The sequence below is a fragment of the Gymnodraco acuticeps genome, unplaced genomic scaffold (assembly GCF_902827175.1).
Source record: "Gymnodraco acuticeps unplaced genomic scaffold, fGymAcu1.1, whole genome shotgun sequence".
Taxonomy (NCBI): Eukaryota; Metazoa; Chordata; class Actinopteri; order Perciformes; family Bathydraconidae; genus Gymnodraco; species Gymnodraco acuticeps.
Genome location: NW_022990220.1, coordinates 2,716 through 24,002, shown reverse-complemented (window position 1 = coordinate 24,002; position 21,287 = coordinate 2,716). Strand labels below are relative to the sequence as shown.

Below are 21,287 nucleotides of genomic sequence, written 5' to 3'. Positions count from 1 at the left end.
TGCACTGCCATCCACTTTTAATTCTGTGATAGCATTATGAACTTCGTGTGGTAGAATTTTCTTAAAAGAAAAAGAACTGTTGCAGTATGAGTTACTATTAGAAATACCAGTCGTCAAATAGGAGTCAGATAGTAGTGTGGAACATACATTAGCGAAATGCTGATTACATATTTGCTTAGATTAAGGATTGCACCACTGCTTTTTGCAGATGATGTGGTTCTAATGGCTTCATCGGTCTGTGACCTTCAGCACTCACTGGATCGGTTCGCAACCGAGTGTGAAGCGGCTGGGATGAGGATCAGCACCTCCAAATCTGAGGCCATGGATCTCAGCAGGAAACCGATGGACTGTCCACTCCAAGTAGGGAATGAGTCCTTACCCCAAGTGAAGGAGTTCAAGTATCTCGGGGTCTTGTTCTCGAGGGAGGGAACAATGGAGCGTGAGATGGGCCGGAGAATCGGAGAAGCAGGAGCGGTACTGCAGTCGCTTTACCGCACCGTTGTGACGAAAAGAGAGCTGAGCCAGAAGGCAAAGCTCTCTGTCTACCGGGCCATTTTCGTTCCTATCCTCACCTATGGTCCTGAAGGATGGGTCATGACCGAAAGAACGAGATCGCGGATACAAGCAGCCGAGATGGGTTTTCTCCGCAGGGTGGCTGGTGTCTCCCTTAGGGATAAGGTGAGAAGTTAGGTCATCCGGGAGGGACTCGGAGTTGAGCCGCTCCTCCTTCGCGTCGAAAGGAGCCAGTTGAGGTGGTTCGGGCACCTAGTTAGGATGCCACCTGGGCGCCTCCCTAGGGAGGTGTTCCAGGCACGTCCAGCTGGGAAGAGACCAAGGGGTAGACCTAGGACCAGGTGGAGGGATTATATCTCTTCGCTGGCCTGGGAGCGCCTTGGGATCCCCCAGTCAGAGCTGGTTGATGTCGCCAGGGAAAAGAAAGTTTGGGGCTCTCTGCTGGAACTGCTACCCCCGCGACCCGACCACGGATAAGCGGGAGAATATGTATGGATGGTTCTACACTGTAGATACATTTGAATTGGAATTTAATATACATGTAAATAGAATATAAAATAGAGGAGCTGCAGCTGTGATTGGTTCATTTCATCAAACTCTCTTTATTCTCTCTCTGATGACCCTCTTGTTTCTCTTCAGAGCCGATCAGACTGGTGGGAGGAGAGAGTCACTGTGCAGGAGACCTGGAGCTGAAACATCAGGGAGAATGGAGACCAGTGGGGGGTTTATCCTCTCTCAGGACTCTGAAGACAGCAGGTGTTCTCTGCAGAGATCTGGACTGTGGCTCTGCTGTTTCTTTAGGAGAGAGAAAGGCGTCCTCAAAGAGATCTGTGTGGAGGATCAGCTCTGAATGTGTTCAGTCTGCATCTGCTCTGAGGGAATGTGCAGCAGCAGGTTCCTCTAACGACATCCTGACTCTTACCTGTTCAGGTAAGCTGCTTTCACTTTTTCTCAGAATTTGACTTTTCCTCCTTTTTTTCTCAGAATGAAACTTATTTCTCAACGTTTTACTTTTTTTCAGTGTTTTTGACTTTTTTCCTTGATTTTTAAATAAATAAAAAATAAGAAAATTGAAATAAAAGATAAAGAATACAATAACAATTTAAAAGGTAACTGTTTCTTTACCTCAGTTGTATCTTCTGTCCTCTCCAGACTCTGTCAGGCTGGTGAATGGGACCAGTCTGTGTTCAGGTAGACTGGAGGTGAACTCTAACCAGTCTAACCAGTCTGACCCGTCCTGGTCCTCAGTGTGTGAGGCTGACTTTGACCAGCAGGATGCTCAGGTGGTCTGCAGGCAGCTGGGCTGTGGGGCTCCCTCAATCCTCCAGGGGGCGCTCTATGGAGAAGGGGAGGCTCCAATGGGGACCAAAGAGTTCCAGTGTGGAGGCCATGAGTCTGCTCTCCTGGACTGTAGCTCAGCCTCAGAGAGAAACACCTGCTCACCTGGCACAGCTGTTGGCCTCACCTGCTCAGGTAGAAGATTCAAAGATTACAAGTTTTTATTGTCATATGCACATAACCTACAGGGTAGAAATGGCAATGAAATTCTCCTGACCTGAGCTCCTCCAACAATGCAAATTGTATAATAAAAGAATAAAAAATAGTGCAAGAAGTCTATATACAATCTATCTTCAAGAAGTCTCTGTACATGTAAATATAATATAAAATAGAGGAGCTGCCCATTTTAGGCAGCTATTTCCTGGAGCGTCAGCGTCAGACAGACGAAGACTAACAAAGACATTGGAGTCCTGCGGGAGTGACGAGGGAGGCAAAGTGGAGACAAAATCCTACTTTGATTGAGCTAAGTATCGCTGGTGTTTTATTTTATTTGGTTGTTTAGCCCCTCATGCTATAATCATCTGTATTTTCTCCATTCCTGTTCATGTGTCTTCTCACAGTTATCACTGGCCCTGTGTATCTCCTAATCGATATAACCGGCCTGCTCTCGTCTATCCCACATGCTCCACTGAGATCCAACATCTAGTTTCAGGGGGCCTGTGGAACTGCCAGTCAGCTGTTCCTAAGGCTGACTTCATCTCTGGCTACGCCTCCCTGCAGTCTCTGGATTTCCTTGCTCTCACTGAGACCTGGATTACTCCATCCAACACATCCACCCCAGCAGCTCTCTCCACAGCATATTCCTTCTCCCATACACCCAGACCAACTGGCAGAGGAGGTGGCACTGGTCTCCTGCTCTCTCCCAAATGGAGCTTTTCCCTCTTCAAGCTACCTAACTTTACTCCTTCCACCTTTGAGTTCCATGCCGTCACAGTAACCCATCCTATACAATTAACCATTGTTGTTCTCTACCGTCCACCAGGCGCCTTGGGGGACTTCTTGGAGGAATTAGATCATCTCCTCTCACACATCCCTGAAACTGGCCCTCCCGCTGTACTTCTCGGAGACTTCAACCCTCCAGATGGGGAAGATAGACGAACTAACATCTCTGTTAACCGCCTTTGCTTTCTCACTCTCTCCGTCCCCACCGACTCATAAAGCTGGCAATGTCCTTGATCTCATATTCTCAAGGAACTGCGCTATTTCTAACCTCTCTGTAAACCCGCTCCACACATCCGATCACTTCTTCATTTCATTCTCTCTATCCCTTTCCAAACATAACAAACTAATCTCTTCTCATCCTGCACCTGTCCGCCGTAACCTTCGTTCCCTCTCCCCCTCTAACTTTGCCTCATCGGTGCTCTCAGCCCTCCCTTCCTCTGATTCGTTCCAACTGCTGCCTCCAAACTCTGCTGCAGAAACTCTCCTCTCTACTCTCTCATCCACTCTGGACTCTCTCTGTCCTCTCACATCTCAGCAGGCTCGTCAGTCCCCTCCTGCTCCCTGGCTAAATGACGCACTGCGTGCTAATAGAACCGAGCGGAAACGGTGGAAATCCAAACACCATGACGACCTCCTAACCTATCAAGCTCTCCTCTCCTCTTTCTCTGCTTCGATCTCTCAGGCAAAAAGCACTTTCTTTCAAGATAAGATCCAATCTTCCTATTCCAATCCCAAAAAACTATTTTCCATCTTCTCCTCCTTCTTGGACCCTCCAAAAGCTCCTCCCCCCTCCTCCCTTCTGTCAAGCGACTTTGTTAACCACTTTGAAAAAAAGGTTGATGATATTCGCTCTTCTTTTTCTGACTCACCTTTACTCACCGCTGGGTCACCAGACCCTCCTTCCACCAACACACTGACCTCCTTTCCCCTCTCTCTCCAAGTGAGGTTCTTACCCTCATTACCTCTGCCCGCCCTACCACCTGTCCTCTGGACCCTATCCCTTCAAACCTCCTTCAGACTATCGCTCCTGATATTCTACCGTTTCTCACCCATTTCATCAACACTTCTCTAACTTCTGGTCACTTTCCAAACAGTCTCAAGGAGGCAAGAGTAAACCCTCTCCTAAAGAAACCCACTCTCAACCCGTCTGATGTTATAAACTACAGGCCTGTCTCTCTCCTCCCGTTCCTGTCTAAATCACTTGAACGCGCTGTCTTTAAACAACTCTCCTGCTATCTCCATCAGAACAACCTTCTGGATCCGCACCAGTCTGGTTTCAAGGCAGGTCACTCCACAGAAACTGCCCTCCTTGCTGTCACTGAGGAACTGCACACTGCTAAAGCAGCCTCCCTCTCCTCTGTCATCATCCTGTTGGACCTGTCTGCTGCATTCGACACGGTGAATCATCAGATCCTCCTTCGCACTCTCCAAGAACTTGGAGTTTCAGGCTCTGCACTTTCCCTCCTCACCTCATACCTGAAAGACCGTACCTACAGGGTTACTTGGAGAGGGTCCGAGTCCGACCCTTGTCAATTAACTACGGGGGTCCCTCAGGGCTCTGTTCTTGGTCCCCTCCTCTTCTCCTTGTACACAAACTCGCTCGGATCAGTCATTAGCCCGCATGGTTTTTCTTACCACTGCTACGCTGACGACACCCAATTAATTCTGTCCTTTCCCCGCTCAGAGACCCAGGTCGTCGCACGCATCTCTACTTGTCTAGCTGACATCTCTGAGTGGATGTCTGCTCATCACCTCAAGCTCAACCTTGACAAGACTGAGCTGCTTTTCCTTCCGGGAAAAGATTGTCCCACTCTTGACCTAACAATCAACATCGGCACCTCAGTTATTTCCCCGACTCAGACTGCAAGGAATCTGGGTGTGACCCTAGATAACAACCTGTCCTTCACTGCAAACATCGCTGCTACAACCCGCTGCTGCAGATACACGCTTTACAACATCAGGAAGATACGTCCCCAGCTGACCCAGAAAGCGACTCAGGTTCTGGTCCAGGCTCTCGTCATCTCACGCCTAGACTACTGCAACTCCCTCCTGGCTGGTCTACCTGCATGTGCCATCCGACCTCTGCAGCTCATCCAGAATGCAGCGGCTCGTCTGGTCTTCACCCTTCCTAAATGTTCCCACACCACTCCGCTCCTCCGCTCCCTTCACTGGCTTCCGGTAACTGCTAGAATCCACTTCAAGACACTGGTACTTGCTTACCATGCTGCGAATGGATCTGGCCCTTCCTACATCCAGGACATGGTTAAACCGTACACCCCAGCACGTGCACTCCGCTCTGCATCAACCAAACGACTCGCTGCGCCCTCGCTGCGAGGGGGACCCAAGTTCCCATCAGCAGAAACACGTGGGTTTGCTGTCCTGGCTCCAAAATGGTGGAATGAGCTCCTCATTGACATCAGGACAGCAGAAAGCTTACACACCTTCCAGACTGAAAACTCATCTCTTTCGACTCCACTTCGAGCGATAGAACAAAGCACTTATATACTAATAAAGGACTGGCTTATCTAAAGCCAGTTGAGTAGCACTTGAAATGTTTGGCTCTATGAAACCTGATGTACTTATATGATTCTGTTTTCCTCAAGTTTGTATCTTGTTGGTCGAATGCACTTATTGTAAGTCGCTTTGGATAAAAGCGTCAGCTAAATGCGATATAATGTAATAATGGAAACTTCTGAAGCAATGGAGACAAAGCTCAGAGACACGGGGAGAGCTGGAACTTTGATGGCAAACACTGAGGGTTTATTATGGAGTTACGGCCGGAGAATTTGACAAGACGTGCTGCAGCCACGAGGTGACACAGCTGCTGCCAAACCAATTCTGAACATCTCTACCCCAGAGCCCTGCATTCAGCCAGTTCTGAGAGAATAATCAACATTGTGCATAACAAGATCAAACAGGAGGAGCACTATAGCACCTCTATCAGCTGAAGCCAACAGGCAGGAACAGGGAGACAGAACACTGAGAGCAGCCCAGGGTAGCAGGCCTGTTCTCAGCGAGGGCAGACTGATAAACTGGGTCAAAGTTATGGGCCGAGGAAATATTTCTCCAAAATCTTCAATTGGTTCATTTCATCAAACTCTCTTTATTCTCTCTCTGATGACTCTCTTGTTTCTCTTCAGAGCCGGTGAGACTGGTGGGAGGAGAGAGTCGCTGTGCAGGAGCTCTGGAGCTGAAGCTTTGGGGAGAATGGAGACCAGTGATTGGTTTTCCTACCTGGACCCTGAAGGAAGCAAAAGTTCTCTGCAGAGATCTGGACTGTGGCTCTGCTGTTTCAGTGGGAGAGAGAGTGGAGTCCTCAGAGAGATCTGTGTGGGGGATCAGACCTACCTGTGTTGAGTCTGAATCTGCTCTGAGGGAGTGTGCAGCAGCAAGTTACTCTTCCTACTTCCTGACTCTTACATGTTCAGGTAAGCTCCTTTGACTCTTTCTCAGAATTTCACTGTTCCTCAAAAGGTGACGTTTCCTCAAATCTTTACTTTTTTGTATAATGTGGACTTTTGTGACAATTTGACGTTTCCTCGAAATGTTGCCTTTTTCGAGAAAAACAACACATTTCTCAAGATTTGACTTATTTTTTCAAATTTGAGTTTTTTCTCAGTCCTTTTTTATTCCTGGACTGTAGCTCAGCCTCAGAGAGAAACACCTGCTCACCTGGCAGAGCTGTTAGCCTCACCTGCTCAAGAGGAGCTGTGATTGGTTCATTCTGTTCTCATCAAACTCTCTTTATTCTCTCTCTGATCTCTCTCTTGTTTCTCTTCAGAGCCGGTCAGACTGGTGGGAGGAGAGAGACGCTGTGAGGGAGACCTGGAGGTGAAGCATCGGGGAGAATGGAGACCAGTGGGGGGATTTAACTCTCTCTGGACCCTGAAGGCAGCAGGTGTTCTCTGCAGATATCTCGACTGTGGCTCTGCTGTTTCTGTGGGAGAGAGAAAGGAGTCCTCATTTAGACCTTTGTGGTGGATCAGACCTACCTGTGTTCAGTCTGGATCTGCTCTGAGGGAGTGTGCATTATCAGGTTCATTTGACCACTTCCTGACTCTCACCTGTTCAGGTAAGCTCCTTTGACTTTTTTCTTTAAACTTTTCCTAAAATGTTTGACTTTTTTCTCACAATTTAACTTTTCATAGAATTTTGACTTGTCCTCCAAATTTGAATTATTTCTCCACATTTGACAACTTCCTACATTTTAGATTTTTAAATAGATAACAAGTAAGAAAATAGAAGTAAAAGATAAAGTATAAAATACAATAAATTCTAAAAGTAACTGTTTCTTTACCTCAGTTGTATCTTCTGTCCTCTCCAGACTCTGTCAGGCTGGTGAATGGGACCAGTCTGTGTTCAGGTAGACTGGAGGTGAAGTCTAACCAGTCTAACCCGTCCTGGTCCTCAGTGTGTGAGGCTGACTTTGACCAGCAGGATGCTCAGGTGGTCTGCCGGCAGCTGGGCTGTGGGGCTCCTTCAGTCCTCCAGGGGGCGCTCTATGGAGAAGGGGAGGCTCCAATGGGGACCACAGAGTTCCAGTGTGGAGGCCATGAGTCTGCTCTCCTGGACTGTAGCTCAGCCTCAGAGAGAAACACCTGCTCACCTGGCACAGCTGTTAGCCTCACCTGCTCAGGTAGAAGATTCAAAGATTCAAAGGCAGTACAAATTGAGTAACTGGGTCAAAGTTATTTGCCTGGGAAAATATTTCCCCAACATCTGTGATTGGTTCATTTCATCAATCTCACTTTATTCTCTCTCTGATGACTCTCTTGTTTCTCTACAGAGCCGGTCAGACTGGTGGGAGGAGAGAGTCGCTGTGCAGGAGACCTGGAGCTGAAGCTTCGGGGAGAATGGAGACCAGTGATTGGTTTTCCTACCTGGACCCTGGAGGCAGCAAGCGTTCTCTGCAGAGAACTCGACTGTGGCTCTGCTGTTTCTGTGGGAGAGAGAGAGGAGTCCTCAGAGAGATCTGTGTGGGGGATCAGACCTGACTGTGTTCAGTATGGATCTGCTCTGAGGGAGTGTGCAGCAGCAGGTTCATCTTCCCACTTCCTGACTCTTACCTGTTCAGGTAAGCTGCTTTGACTCTTTCCCAGAATTCGACTGTTCCTCAAATGTTGACTTTTTTCTCAGATATTTGACTTCTCTCTCAAATTTTGATTTTTAATTAAATAACAAATAAGAACATAGAAAAAAAAAGATAAATAAGAAAATACAATAACAATTATAGAACTAACTGTTTCTTTACATCAGTTGTATCTTCTGTCCTCTCCAGACTCTGTCAGGCTGGTGAATGGGACCAGTCTGTGCTCAGGTAGACTGGAGGTGAAGTCTAACCAGTCTAACCAGTCTAACCCGTCCTGGTCCTCAGTGTGTGAGGCTGACTTTGACCAGCAGGATGCTCAGGTGGTCTGCAGGCAGCTGGGCTGTGGGGCTCCTTCAGTCCTCCAGGGGGCGCTCTATGGAGAAGGGGAGGCTCCAATGGGGACCACAGAGTTCCAGTGTGGAGGCCATGAGTCTGCTCTCCTGGACTGTAGCTCAGCCTCAGAGAGAAACACCTGCTCACCTGGCAGAGCTGTTAGCCTCACCTGCTCAGGTAGAAGGTTCAAAGGTTCAAAGGTTTAATTGTCATCTATGCACATAAGCTACAGGGTAGAAATGGCAATGAAATGCTCCTGACCGGAGGCCTGTACTACGAAGCCGGATGTTCTCTTAGCGGCTAACTTCAGGGAATACTCTGGGTTTCCGGTCCTACGAAGCTGGTTCTCTTTTTAGCGGGCTAGATCTCCATGGTAACTTATGCTGAGCGGCTAACCTGCTCCGGAGCAGGTTAGGTTGCAGGCTAAGAGCTCAACTCAGTGAAAGCACTGCCTGCTGACCAATCAGAGCTCAGTGTGCGGAGTTTAAAGCGATCAAGTCATATTACAGGAGAAAAGAAATACAGTTTAAACTGCCGTTGCAGGAAAGACGGCCGGCAAAAATCAGCGACTGTGTGAAGGTGAACATGAATAGAATATCAGCTCCATCTTCAGAGCAATCTGACTATTATAACATTAGCGTTAAGAAAGCTTACTGAAATATCTGCCACAACATAAGTAACCGGATCAGAGTCACATTAAGTACAGTCCGCGGCATATCACTTCATAATGTATCATCTCCTGATCTGAGTCAGCTGAGCCGTATCTGGCCGTGCAACACTCACAGCGTCACAGACTGGATGCAGAAGGATTATTTGAAGCAACACATTAAGTTGAGGAAACACTGGAGTCAAATGTAATGAAAGTCAGATGGTGTCTTAGACGGGCAGTGATATCATAAAGCTGTTAATGTACACATTCAAACACTTGTTCTGTTACCAGCTGTGTTCACCTTGCAGGTGCAGCTCTGTGGCTTTGATCCTGGATCAAGTGTTTGAGTCATGGATGTTTAAAGTTTAACTTCTTCATATGTCTAATATTATAGTTGACTTTTCATTCAGGAAGTATGACGCTGCGCTGTCAGTGCGTTTCTCCATGTCTGTGATTGGTCGAATGCTCCAGATACCACCCCTCTCATGTGAACACCTAACTAGATAGGACACGGCTGGCTTGAGAGATCCACTTGATAACCAGCGTCGTAGTACCGTTTAGCGAGAGCGCGTATGTTTTGGATTAGGCCAACCGGCTAACTCAAACATATCCAGGTTAGGTTGAACCGGCTTCGTAGTACAGGCCTCTGAGCTCCTCCAACAATGCAACATACAGTGGGGCAAAAAAGTATTTAGTCAGCCACAAATTGTGCAAGTTCTCCCACTTAAAAAGATGAGAGGCCTGTAATTTTCATCCTCGGTACACTTCAACTATGAGAGACAGAATGGGGGGAAAGAATCCAGGAAATCACATTGTAGGATTTTTAATGAATGAATTGGTAAATTCCTCGGTAAAATAAGTATTTGGTCACCTACAAACAAACAAGATGTCTGGCTCTCACAGACCTGTAACTTCTTCTTTAAGAGCCTCCTCTGTCCTCCACTCGTTAACTGTATTAATGGCACCTGTTTGAACTCGCTATCAGTATAAAAGACACCTGTCCACAACCTCAAACAGTCACACTCCAAACTCCACTATGGCCAAGACCAAAGAGCTGTCAAAGGACACCAGAAACTAAATGGTAGACCTGCACCAGGCTGGGAAGACTGAATCTGCAATAGGTAAGCAGCTTGGTGTGAAGAAATCAACTGTGGGAGCAATTATTAGAAAATGGAAGACATACAAGACCACTGATAATCTCCCTCGATCTGGGGCTCCACGCAAGATCTCACCCTGTGGGGTCAAAATGATCACAAGAACGGTGAGCAAACATCCCAGAACCACACGGGGGGACCGAGTCAATGACCTGCAGAGAGCTGGGACCAAAGTAACAAAGGCTACCATCAGTAACACACTACGCCGCCAGGGACTCAAATCCTGCAGTGCCAGACGTGTCCCCCTGCTTAAACCAGTACATGTCCAGACCCGTCTGAAGTTTGCTAGAGAGCATTTAGATGATCCAGAAGAGGATTGGGAGAATGTCATATGGTCAGATGAAACCAAAATAGAACTTTTTGGTAAAAACTCAACTAGACGTGTTTGGAGGAGAAAGAATGCTGAGTTGCATCCAAAGAACACCTACTGTGAAACATGGGGGTGGAAACATCGTGCTTTGGGGCTGTGTCTCTGCAAAGGGACCAGGACGACTGATCCGTGTAAAGGAAAGAATGAATGGGGCCATGTATCGTGAGATTTTGAGTGACAACCTGCTTCCATCAGCAAGGGCATTGAAGATGAAACGTGGCTGGGTCTTTCAGCATGACAATGATCCCAAACACACCGCCCGGGCAACGAAGGAGTGGCTTCGTAAGAAGCATTTCAAGGTCCTGGAGTGGCCTAGCCAGTCTCCAGATCTCAACCGCATAGAAAATCTTTGGAGGGAGTTGAAAGTCTGTGTTGCCCAGCGACAGCCCCAAAACATCACTGCTCTAGAGGAGCTCTGCATGGAGGAATGGGCCAACATACCAGCAACAGTGTGTGAACACCTTGTGAAGACTTACAGAAAACGTTTGACCTCTGTCATTGCCAACAAAGGGTATATAACAAAGTATTGAGATGAACTTTTGTTATTGACCAAATACTTATTTTCCACCATCATTTGCAAATAAATTCTTTAAAAATCAGACAATGTGATTTTCTGGATTTTTAATTTTTTTAATTTTGTCTCTCAGAGTTGAGGTGCACCTAGGATGAAGATTACAGGCCTCTCTCATGTTTTTAAGTGGGAGAACTTGCACAATTGGTGGCTGACTAAATACTTTTTTGCCCCACTGTATATCATAAATTACTAAAAATAGTGCAAGAAGTCTCATCTTGCAATCTAGTTATTAATAGTTATATATACATAGTTATCACCGCAATAAATGGTTTTTAATTTAGTCTTAGTGTACATTATTTAATTTAATATTATGTTCTTGTATATCATATTGTATAGACTTCTTGCACAATTACTTTTTTTTCCTCAAAATTTGACTTATTTCTCTAAAGTTTTCTTTTTTGTCATTTTTTGTCTGTTCTCACAATTAGACTTTTCCTCGAAATTTGGACTTTTTTTGCAAAATGTAACTTTTTTTTTATTATCAAACTTCCCCAAAAGAATGTCGAGTTTTTAAAAATGTTTCTCATAGTTTTTGACTTTGCAAAAATTAGTTTTTTTCTCAATTTTTGACTTTTTCCTCAAATTTAGGATTTTTTAAAAAAATTCCTCATTGCTATTTCTAACCTGTAGCTCATGTGCATATGAACATAAAAGCTTTGAATTTGATATACATGTAAATAGAATATAAAATAGAGGAGCTGCAGCTGTGATTGGTTCATTTCATGAAACTCTCTTTATTCTCTCTCTGATCTCTCTCTTGTTTCTCTTCAGATCCGGTCAGACTGGTGGGAGGAGAGAGTCGCTGTGCAGGAACTCTGGAGGTGAAACATCGGGGAGAATGGAGACCAGTGGGCATTAACTCTCTCTGGACCCTGAAGACAGCAGGTGTTCCCTGCAGAGAGCTCAACTGTGGCTCTGCTGTTTCTGTAGGAGAGAGAAAGGCGTCCTCAAAGAGATCTGTGTGGAGGATCAGACCTCAATGTGTTCAGTCTGCATCTGCTCTGAGGGAATGTGCAGTATCAAGTTCCTCTTCCCACCTCCTGACTCTTACCTGTTCAGGTAAGCTCCTTTAACGTCTTAAGCCCGAGAGACCCCGGTACCGGGCCAGCGTTTTTTTTTCTCACAAAACTGTGTCTCAGGGCTTCTTAACATTTAAAAACCTATGAATGTCTTATACTCAATTAACGTGAAGAAACTCAGCTACCTGACGATATCAGCCATTTTTACCAAAACTAAACTGGCTGATGCCACTTCCGGTGCTAACTAGCAAAAACGATATTTAAAACTTAATATGTTCAGCACAAACTACATATCATCTGAAAGCTGATACTCCACGGATTATCTTGATATAATTATCATCACTGCACGACACGAACTCACTGAGCTAGCAGCCAGAACAGAGCAAGAAAACAACAACAGTGTTCTAAACCATAACAATAATGATGTCTTATCGTTGCTGTTTTGTGATCAAAAGTCGTGTTAGTATTATGGGGAAGATGCCACTGCGCTCAGGAGGTGCTCTGGTGCTGGCAACAAACCGGTGAAGACACCTATCTACTGCACTAAGTGCCTGGTCCCTCTGTGCCTCAATTCAAAGAACTGTTTCGAGGCGCGGCACACCTCGGACTAAACACATTCAGGTTGTGTACATTTTTTCTTTTTTGCCAGCGTTTGTTTACAAAAAAATGCTTGTGGTGTTATTTTGGTTTTCGTGTAGTTTTTGAGTGTGTTATTTTTGAAATAAATCTGCTCCTGTTGGAGACAAATGTATCATATGTTTCCTAATTTTGATTGTGTAAGTAAACCTTCTGTGAAGCTGACAATTGAGCGGCCCGACCAAGCAAGAAGGCAGAGGCAGAACGTCCAAAAATATAACCCGGTGTGGGCATTTATTAAATCAGACACATGATTGGCAGCCTCAATCCGGCTGAACATGTGCACACCGTCACCAACCACAGGGATTTTACACCACACTACCAGCCTCCTAACAGACAGGGAAACAGAGCCTAAATGCACACACATCCTAATCAACCAACAAGACACAGGTGAGGGGGGAGGAGACAACACAGGGCACCAGGTGCACACAATCAGCAACAGACGTGGGGGAAGGGGAACACTTTTCAGAATGAAACCAGGAAACAAAGACCGACAAACTAGTTACATAAATTACATATATTCCCCAGCTTCCTGTGAAATGTTTTTAGTGCTATATTACCCGTAACGGAGGCCGAGATCTATGGGCCCAGAGATCACCAGAGATGAGGGGGTCTCTACTCAGGCTCATCCAATCTCTGTACTCCCAAAGCGAGAGCTGTGTCCGGGTCCTCGGCAGTAAGTCGGACCCATTTCCGGTGAGGGTTGGCCTCCGCCAGGGCTGCGCTTTGTCACCAATCCTGTTTGTAATATACATGGATCGGATTTCGAGGCGTAGTCATGGGGGAGGGGGTCTGCAGTTCGGTGGACTAAGGATTGCACCACTGCTTTTTGCAGATGATGTGGTTCTAATGGCTTCATCGGTCTGCGACCTTCAGCACTCACTGGATCGGTTCGTGTTACGTTCCCTATTGGGCTAGGGGAACCAAAGGGAAGCGACACGACCAGAGTGGTATTGGTATTAATTATAAGTGGCTTTATTATAATGCATAGTGTAACAAAAATGGCAGGCAGGCAGCCTGAAACAAACAAAAGGGCCAAAAGGGCACCGGTTGACAATTGACCAAACAAAGGGAGGACTCTTAAAAAGGAGTCTACTGGCATACAGAATAAATAAATACTAATAGCGAAAATGAAACAAAACCTCACTTTAACAGTGGTACAACTAAATAAAGGAAGGCACAGCTGTAGCTGATCAACAGGTGCTAGTTACCTGGGTCTAAGCTGTTTCACAATATCCTACACAGCACACTACTTCTACACACATATCTCCACACTCAATACTAAGCACATAAGTTGTCACACGACACTGAACACATATATGGACACTCGTCACTAAGCACAGTCTGTAATGTCCATGACACAAGAGCAAAAAGGTATGAGGCGTCTGATCGCAGCAGAGCCTCCAGAGTGGTGATAGTTCCCAGGCTTTGTAGTCCTCTCCAGCAGGTGTGCGCTGGGCTGGCACAGGGATTGGAGAACGTCGGACCCGGCGTGCTCCAATCAGTGTCCTCGGAAGTGGACCAGGAGATGACAGCTAATGATGTTGGGGCAACCACACAGCTCATTTACATAATCACCCACAGCTGAAAACACTCACAGGCAGGTTAATGAGCAGACAGCAGCAGCAGCCGTGACAGTTCGCAACCGAGTGTGAAGCGGCTGGGATGAGGATCAGCACCTCCAAATCTGAGGCCATGGTTCTCAGCAGGAAACCGATGGACTGTCCACTCCAAGTAGGGAATGAGTCCTTACCCCAAGTGAAGGAGTTCAAGTATCTCGGGGTCTTGTTCTCGAGTGAGGGAACAATGGAGCGTGAGATGGGCCGGAGAATCGGAGCAGCGGGAGCGGTACTGCAGTCGCTTTACCGCACCGTTGTGACGAAAAGGGAGCTGAGCCAGAAGGCAAAGCTCTCTGTCTACCGGGCCATTTTCGTTCCTACCCTCACCTATGGTCATGAAGGATGGGTCATGACCGAAAAGAACGAGATCGCGGATACAAGCGGCCGAGATGGGTTTTCTCCGCAGGGTGGCTGGTGTCTCCCTTAGGGATAAGGTGAGAAGTTCGGTCATCCGGGAGGGACTCGGAGTTGAACCGCTCCTCCTTCGCGTCGAAAGGAGCCAGTTGAAGTGGTTCGGGCACCTAGTAAGGATGCCACCTGGGCGCCTCCCTAGGGAGGTGTTCCAGGCACGTCCAGCTGGGAAAAGACCAAGGGGTAGACCTAGGACCAGGTGGAGGGATTATATCTCTTCGCTGGCCTGGGAGCGCCTTGGGATCCCCCAGTCAGAGCTGGTTGATGTCGCCAGGGAAAAGAAAGTTTGGGGCTCTCTGCTGGAACTGCTACCCCCGCGACCCGACCACGGATAAGCGGAGAAGATGGATGGATGGATGGACTACATCAATAAATAGTATACATTTTATAAAAATGTGCACATATGCAAGCCTGAAACCGTCAGTCCACAGTGACGAAGCCATCTTCGTCACATTTCCTCCTTCCTCTCACGAAAGAGAATAGTACCTCATTCCTGCGACACTTGTTGATCTTGGCCATTTTGCTCTCCTCCATGTCTCTCCACTCCACCCGGTGTTTCTGCTTCCCCTTGTGCCGCATGGTTTCCTCAGAAGGGGGCGTGAAGTCGGAAGGAAGCTCCCTTTCTTCCTCAACTCTTTCTCCCGCTCCTTCGTGATGGCCTCCGTCAGGTTCTCCACGTACGCCGAATTTTCCGCCTGCAGCGTCTTCATCACCTGCTTCTCCACCTGAGTCTGAGCGGCTGACGGGGCCTCTGCATGAGCCTGAGCCTGAGCCCTTATCTCCTCCAGCTGTCGCTGCATGACGCGCTCTCCCTCCTGACGGATCTTGTCGGCCATTTTCACCCGCTCCTCCTCCGCTAGAAAAGCAACTTCCTCGTCTTTAAGTTTCTTCTCCTCCTGCAGGCGTATCAGATGAGCCTCATCCGCTAAGCGCATCTCCTCTTCCTTTCTCAGCTTCTCCTCTTCCTCCATCTGCAACCTGAGCTGCTCTTCTTTCTCTTCAGGGAAACCTGTTCCTGTATCAGTGAAAATGTCTGCTCCATGTTCCTCAAACGGCACTCCTCCCGCTTGAATTTGGCTGTCTCATACTGCAGGAATGACTTCATCATCTCCCTCAGTTCCTCCATCGTTTTCACCTCCTCACTTGGTCAATCCCACTTCTGACACCAATTGTGAAGCTGACAATTGAGCGGCCCGACCAAGCAAGGAGGCAGAGGCAGAACGTCCAAAAATATAACCCGGTGTGGGCATTTATTAAATCAGACACATGATTGACAGCCTCAATCCGGCTGAACATGTGCACACCGTCACCAACCACAGGGATTTTACACCACACTACCAGCCTCCTAACAGACAGGGAAACAGAGCCTAAATGCACACACACCCTAATCAACCAACAAGACACAGGTGAGGGGGGAGGAGACAACACAGGGCACCAGGTGCACACAATCAGCAACAGACGTGGGGGAAGGGGAACACTTTTCAGAATGAAACCAGGAAACAAAGACAGACAAACTAGTTACATAAATTACATATATTCCCCAGCTTCCTGTGAAATGTTTTTAGTGCTATATTAACCGTAACGGAGGCCGAGATCTATGGGCCCAGAGATCACCTCCGTTACACCTTCCTAGAAGTGTTAGTCGGGTGATAAACATGTAAGGACTATGGAAAAGTCCACACACAGACACACACACACATCATTTACATACACAAATAAATGTAATTTTAAAATAATTGTTTTTTCTTTTAAAAAAAACACTTGTATTTGGATGCAATGATTACTTATAGTGATAATAAAATTATCTTTACAGTATGGTACCTGAAAAAGGTCAAATGGCACTGATGGTATCCAAATGTGCCCAAAGGTAAATCTCTCTAAAAAGGTCAAATTGTACTTGTTTTGCATCAATCTTGATACAGGGTACTTATTATATGTTATACTTTGGGTTCCTAAAGCTTTTAGTCTACCATCCCATCATTCAAGGGTGGTTTTTACTATAAGTAATGTTTTAGGCGAAGGTAAGAATTTACCTTTGTATACTATGTTCCATCTGCATTTACTCTGACACAGAAACATATATTTATTCTGACACTTCTACATCCAACTCACAGATGTACCCTTGCTTTAATAAAATTAATTATTCTTATAACCCTTTTAGAAGTTAAGTTATAGTCATTTGTTTTGGGCATAGCATTTTCGAGCCTGAAACCTCAAAAACAGGCTCAGGGCTTAACAGGTTAACTCTTTTCTTTAGAATTTTCTTTTTTTTCTCCATATTTGGCTTATTTCACAACATTTGACTTTTCCCTCAAACTTTTGACTTTTTCCTCAAAATGTTGACTTTTCCTCAAATTTCAAAAATAGAAATATAAGATAAAGTATAAAATACAATACAAATTCAAAAAGTAACTGTTTCTTTACCTCAGTTTTATCTTCTCTCCTCTCCAGACTCTGTCAGGCTGGTGAATGGGACCAGTCCGTGTTCAGGTAGACTGGAGGTGAAGTCTAACCAGTCCAACCCGTCCTGGTCCTCAGTGTGTGAGGCTGACTTTGACCAGCAGGATGCTCAGGTGGTCTGCAGGCAGCTGGGCTGTGGGGCTCCTTCAGTCCTCCAGGGGGCGCTCTATGGAGAAGGGGAGGCTCCAATGGGGACCACAGAGTTCCAGTGTGGAGGCCATGAGTCTGCTCTCCTGGACTGTAGCTCAGCCTCAGAGAGAAACACCTGCTCACCTGGCAGAGCTGTTAGCCTCACCTGCTCAGGTAGAAGATTCAAAGGTTCAAAGGTTTTATTGTCATCTATGCACAAAAGCTACAGGGTAGAAATGGCAATGAAACTCTCCTGACCGGAGCTCCTCCAACAAAACAACATAAAATACAAAACAATAAATAGTGGAAGAAGTCTACAATCAATAAGCAAGAAGTCTCATCTTGAAATCTACTTATTTATATAAATAGTTATGTGCCGTAGTGTGTGTGGGTATTTGTGTGTCTCTCTCTCTTTCCCCCTGTTTGTCTCCAGGAGCAGCCTCTCCCTCAGGTGCTCCCAATCCCCAATCAGGGCCTCCATAAAGGATCTGAGGAAGGCTGCAGTCGCTCTCTCCGTCTCCTCTGGCTGCATGTGTGCAGCATGGTGTCTCTGTCTCTGATGTGCTCCAGTGTATATTTGTGTTCTAGTTTATCTTAGTTTGCTTTGCAAGTTGGCTGGTGAGCCCTTTTTCTTTTGTCCATTAAAAGACCATATTGTGGCTTCAGAGATCAGTTTCCTCTCCTTTGGTTCCCCTAGCCCAGTAGGGAAGGTAACAAAAACACCGGTTTTAATTTAGTCTCAATTTACATAATTTAATTTCATATTCTGTTTTTGTACATATCATGTTGTATATTGACTTCTTGCATTATTTTTTTTCATTTTTCTAAAGATTTGACTTTTTTCTTCAATTTTGACTTTGTTCTCAGACTTTTTAACTTTTTCCCCGAAATGTTGACTTTTCCTCAACATTTAAATTTTTTTTTAAATTTTGCTTTTTTCTTTGAATTTGATTTTGTAAACCACATTTTTATTATTTCTCAAGTCGACTTTTTTCAAATTTGGACTTTTTCCTCCATATTTGGACTTTTTCTTCAACATTCCTCATTGCCATTTCTAACCTGTAGCTCATGTGCATATGACAATACAACCTTTGCATTTGAATTTGATATACATGTAAATAGAATATAAAATAGAGGAGCTGCAGCTGTGATTGGTTCATTTCATCAAACTCAATTTATTCTCTCTCTGATCTCTCTCTTGTTTCTCTTCAGAGCCTGATGAGGTCAGACTGGTGGGAGGAGAGAGTCGCTGTGCAGGAACTCTAAGCGTGAAACATCGAGGAGAATGGAGACCAGTGGATGGCTCTTCCTATCCCTGGAACCTGAAGACAGCAGGTGTTGGCTGCAGAGAACTCGACTGTGGCTCTGCTGTTTCTGTAGGAGAGAGAAAGGCGTCCTCAAAGAGAATTGTGTGGAGGATCAGACCTCAATGTGTTCAGTCTGGATCTGCTCTGAGGGAATGTGCAGTATCAAGTTCCTCTTCCCACCTCCTGACTCTTACCTGTTCAGGTAAGCTCCTTTAACCTCTTAAGCCCGAGAGACCCCGGTACCGGGGCAGCGTTTTTTTTTAGAATTGGATTTTGTTTTCTCAACATTTGACATATTTCTTCATATTTGACTTTTTCCTCGAAATTTGACTTTTCCTCTGAGATTTGACTGACATTTTGATTTTTAAATAAATAACAAATAAGAACATTGAAATATAAGATAAAGCATTAAATACAATAGAAATGCAAAAGCAACTGTTTCTTTACCTCAGTTGTATCTTCTGTCCTCTCCAGACTCTGTCAGGCTGGTGAATGGGACCAGTCTGTGCTCAGGGAGACTGGAGGTGAACTCTGACCACTCTAACCAGTCTAACCCGTCCTGGTCCTCAGTGTGTGAGGCTGACTTTGACCAGCAGGATGCTCAGGTGGTCTGCAGGCAGCTGGGCTGTGGGGCTCCTTCAGTCCTCCAGGGGGCGCTCTATGGAGGAGGGGAGGCTCCAATGTGGACCAAAGAGTTCCAGTGTGGAGGCCATGAGTCTGCTCTCCTGGACTGTAGCTCAGCCTCAGAGAGAAACACCTGCTCACCTGGCAGAGCTGTTAGCCTCACCTGCTCAGGTAGAGGATTCAAAGATTCAAAGGTTTTATTGTCATATGCACATGAGCTACAGGGTAGAAATGGCAATGAAACTCTCCTGACCTGAGCTCCTCCAGCAATGCAACATATATATTAAAATTCAAATATACAAAATAGTGCAAGAAGTCTCATCTTGCAATCTACTTATTTATATAAATAGTTATCACCAAAATTAACCGTTTTTAATTTAGTCTTAATGTACATCATTTAATTTCATTATCTGTTCCTGTACATATCATATTGTATCTAGATGTATATAGACTTCTTGCACCATTTATTTTTTATAAAAATTTGACTTTTTTATCCAATGTTGACTTTGTTCTCAGAATTTTCAAGTTTTTCCTCACATTTTTTACTTTTACTAAAAAAATTACTTTTTCCTCAAAATGTTACGTTTTTTTTTAATTAGAAAGTTGACTTTTTTGTCAATGTTGACTTTTTCCTCAGAATTGTGACTTTTCCTCGAAATTTGGATTTTCCCTAAAAAATTTGACTTTTTCCTCAAAGATTCTCATTGCCATTTCTAACCTGTAGCTCAGGTGCATATTACAATACAACTATTGCATTTTAATTTGATAAACATGTAAATAGAATATAAAATAGAGGAGCTGCAGCTGTGATTGGTTCATTTCATCAAACTCTTCTCTGATGACTCTCTTGTTTCTCTTCAGAGCCGGTCAGACTGGTGGGAGGAGAGAGTCGCTGTGCAGGAGACCTGGAGGTGAAACATCAAGGAGAATGGAGACCAGTGTGGGACTCTACCTGGACCCTGAACACAGCAGGTGTTGCCTGCAGAGATCTCGACTGTGGCTCTGCTGTTTCTCTAGGAGACAGAGAGTCCTCAAAGAGATCTGTGTGGTGGATCTGTCCTCAATGTGTTCAGTCTGCATCTGCTCTGAGGGAGTGTGCAGTATCAAGTTCCTCTTCCCACTTCATGACTCTTACCTGTTCCGGTAAGCTCCTTTAACTGTAACTCTTTTTTTAGAATATGATTTTTTTCTCTTTGTTCTCAGAGTTTTTTACTTTTTCCTCGAAATTTTACTTTTCTTTTCTAATTAAATTTTACTTTTTTCTTAGAATACGACTTGTTCCTCCAAAATGTGACTTTTCCTCGAAATTAGGACTTTTTCCTCAACTTTTCTCATTGCCATTTCTAACCTGTATCTTATGTGCATATTACAATCCAACCATTGCATTTTAATTTGATATACATGTAAATAGAATATAAAATAGAGGAGCTGCAGCTGTGATTGGTTCATTTCATCAAACTCACTTTATTCTCTCTGATGACTCTCTTGTTTCTCTTCAGAGCCTGGTGAGGTCAGACTGGTGGGAGGAGAGAGTCAACTTTTTCCTCGAAATGTTGACTTTTTCCTCAAAATTTAACTTTTTTTGAGAATTCGATTTGTTTTTCTCCAAATGTGGCTTTATTGAGGTTTCAATATTGAGTTGAATAATTAAAATGAAAGTTCATGAAATCAAATATAATCTTATATAACCCACAATGAAAATGCATTATATTTCATGTTGTTCTATACTCATAATACAAAATGTAAGTCGTTTGCAAAATTAAGTTGAAGGCCTTAATAGTTTATCTCTATGGTGTCATTGTTTAGCAGAGGGGAGACAGTTGTCTTCACTCACAGCAGGCTGTAGAGAGGAGACCCCTGACTCAATGGAAAAGTACTGGAGACCCAAAATGTGTTTAGGCCATACCATAGGAGACAAGTCAGGATATGTCCAGTCCCGCACACCAGAGGTCATGACCTTTCCCCACATATATAGGTATGTAGGTGTGTCTTTGGTTTTCTGTCCTTGTGTGGGGAATAAAAGCTCTATAGCTGAGAGAGGAAAAGTACTCTAGATATTTTAATATTACCAACGGAAGAGGGCCCGGTAATCTATGAGGGTTTTCCTCTGAATTCCAGCG

At 45.1% G+C, this 21,287-nt stretch overlaps 1 protein-coding gene across 1 annotated transcript in view; it reads left to right on the top strand.

The window, feature by feature from the left end:
• LOC117547771 (deleted in malignant brain tumors 1 protein-like) overlaps nt 1-20,672 on the top strand; it is a gene marked incomplete at both ends in the record, with an annotated part of 84,861 nt that extends 64,189 nt beyond the window's left edge. The window contains 11 exon segments of the mRNA XM_034218585.1: nt 5,934-6,221; nt 6,575-6,865; nt 7,118-7,429; nt 7,580-7,867; nt 8,072-8,392; nt 11,734-12,021; nt 17,099-17,410; nt 18,449-18,745; nt 19,018-19,338; nt 20,029-20,310; nt 20,667-20,672. Of these exon segments, the coding sequence (XP_034074476.1) occupies nt 5,934-6,221; nt 6,575-6,865; nt 7,118-7,429; nt 7,580-7,867; nt 8,072-8,392; nt 11,734-12,021; nt 17,099-17,410; nt 18,449-18,745; nt 19,018-19,338; nt 20,029-20,310; nt 20,667-20,672 (3,006 nt within the window).
• Between the last annotated feature and the right edge of the window lie 615 nt (nt 20,673-21,287).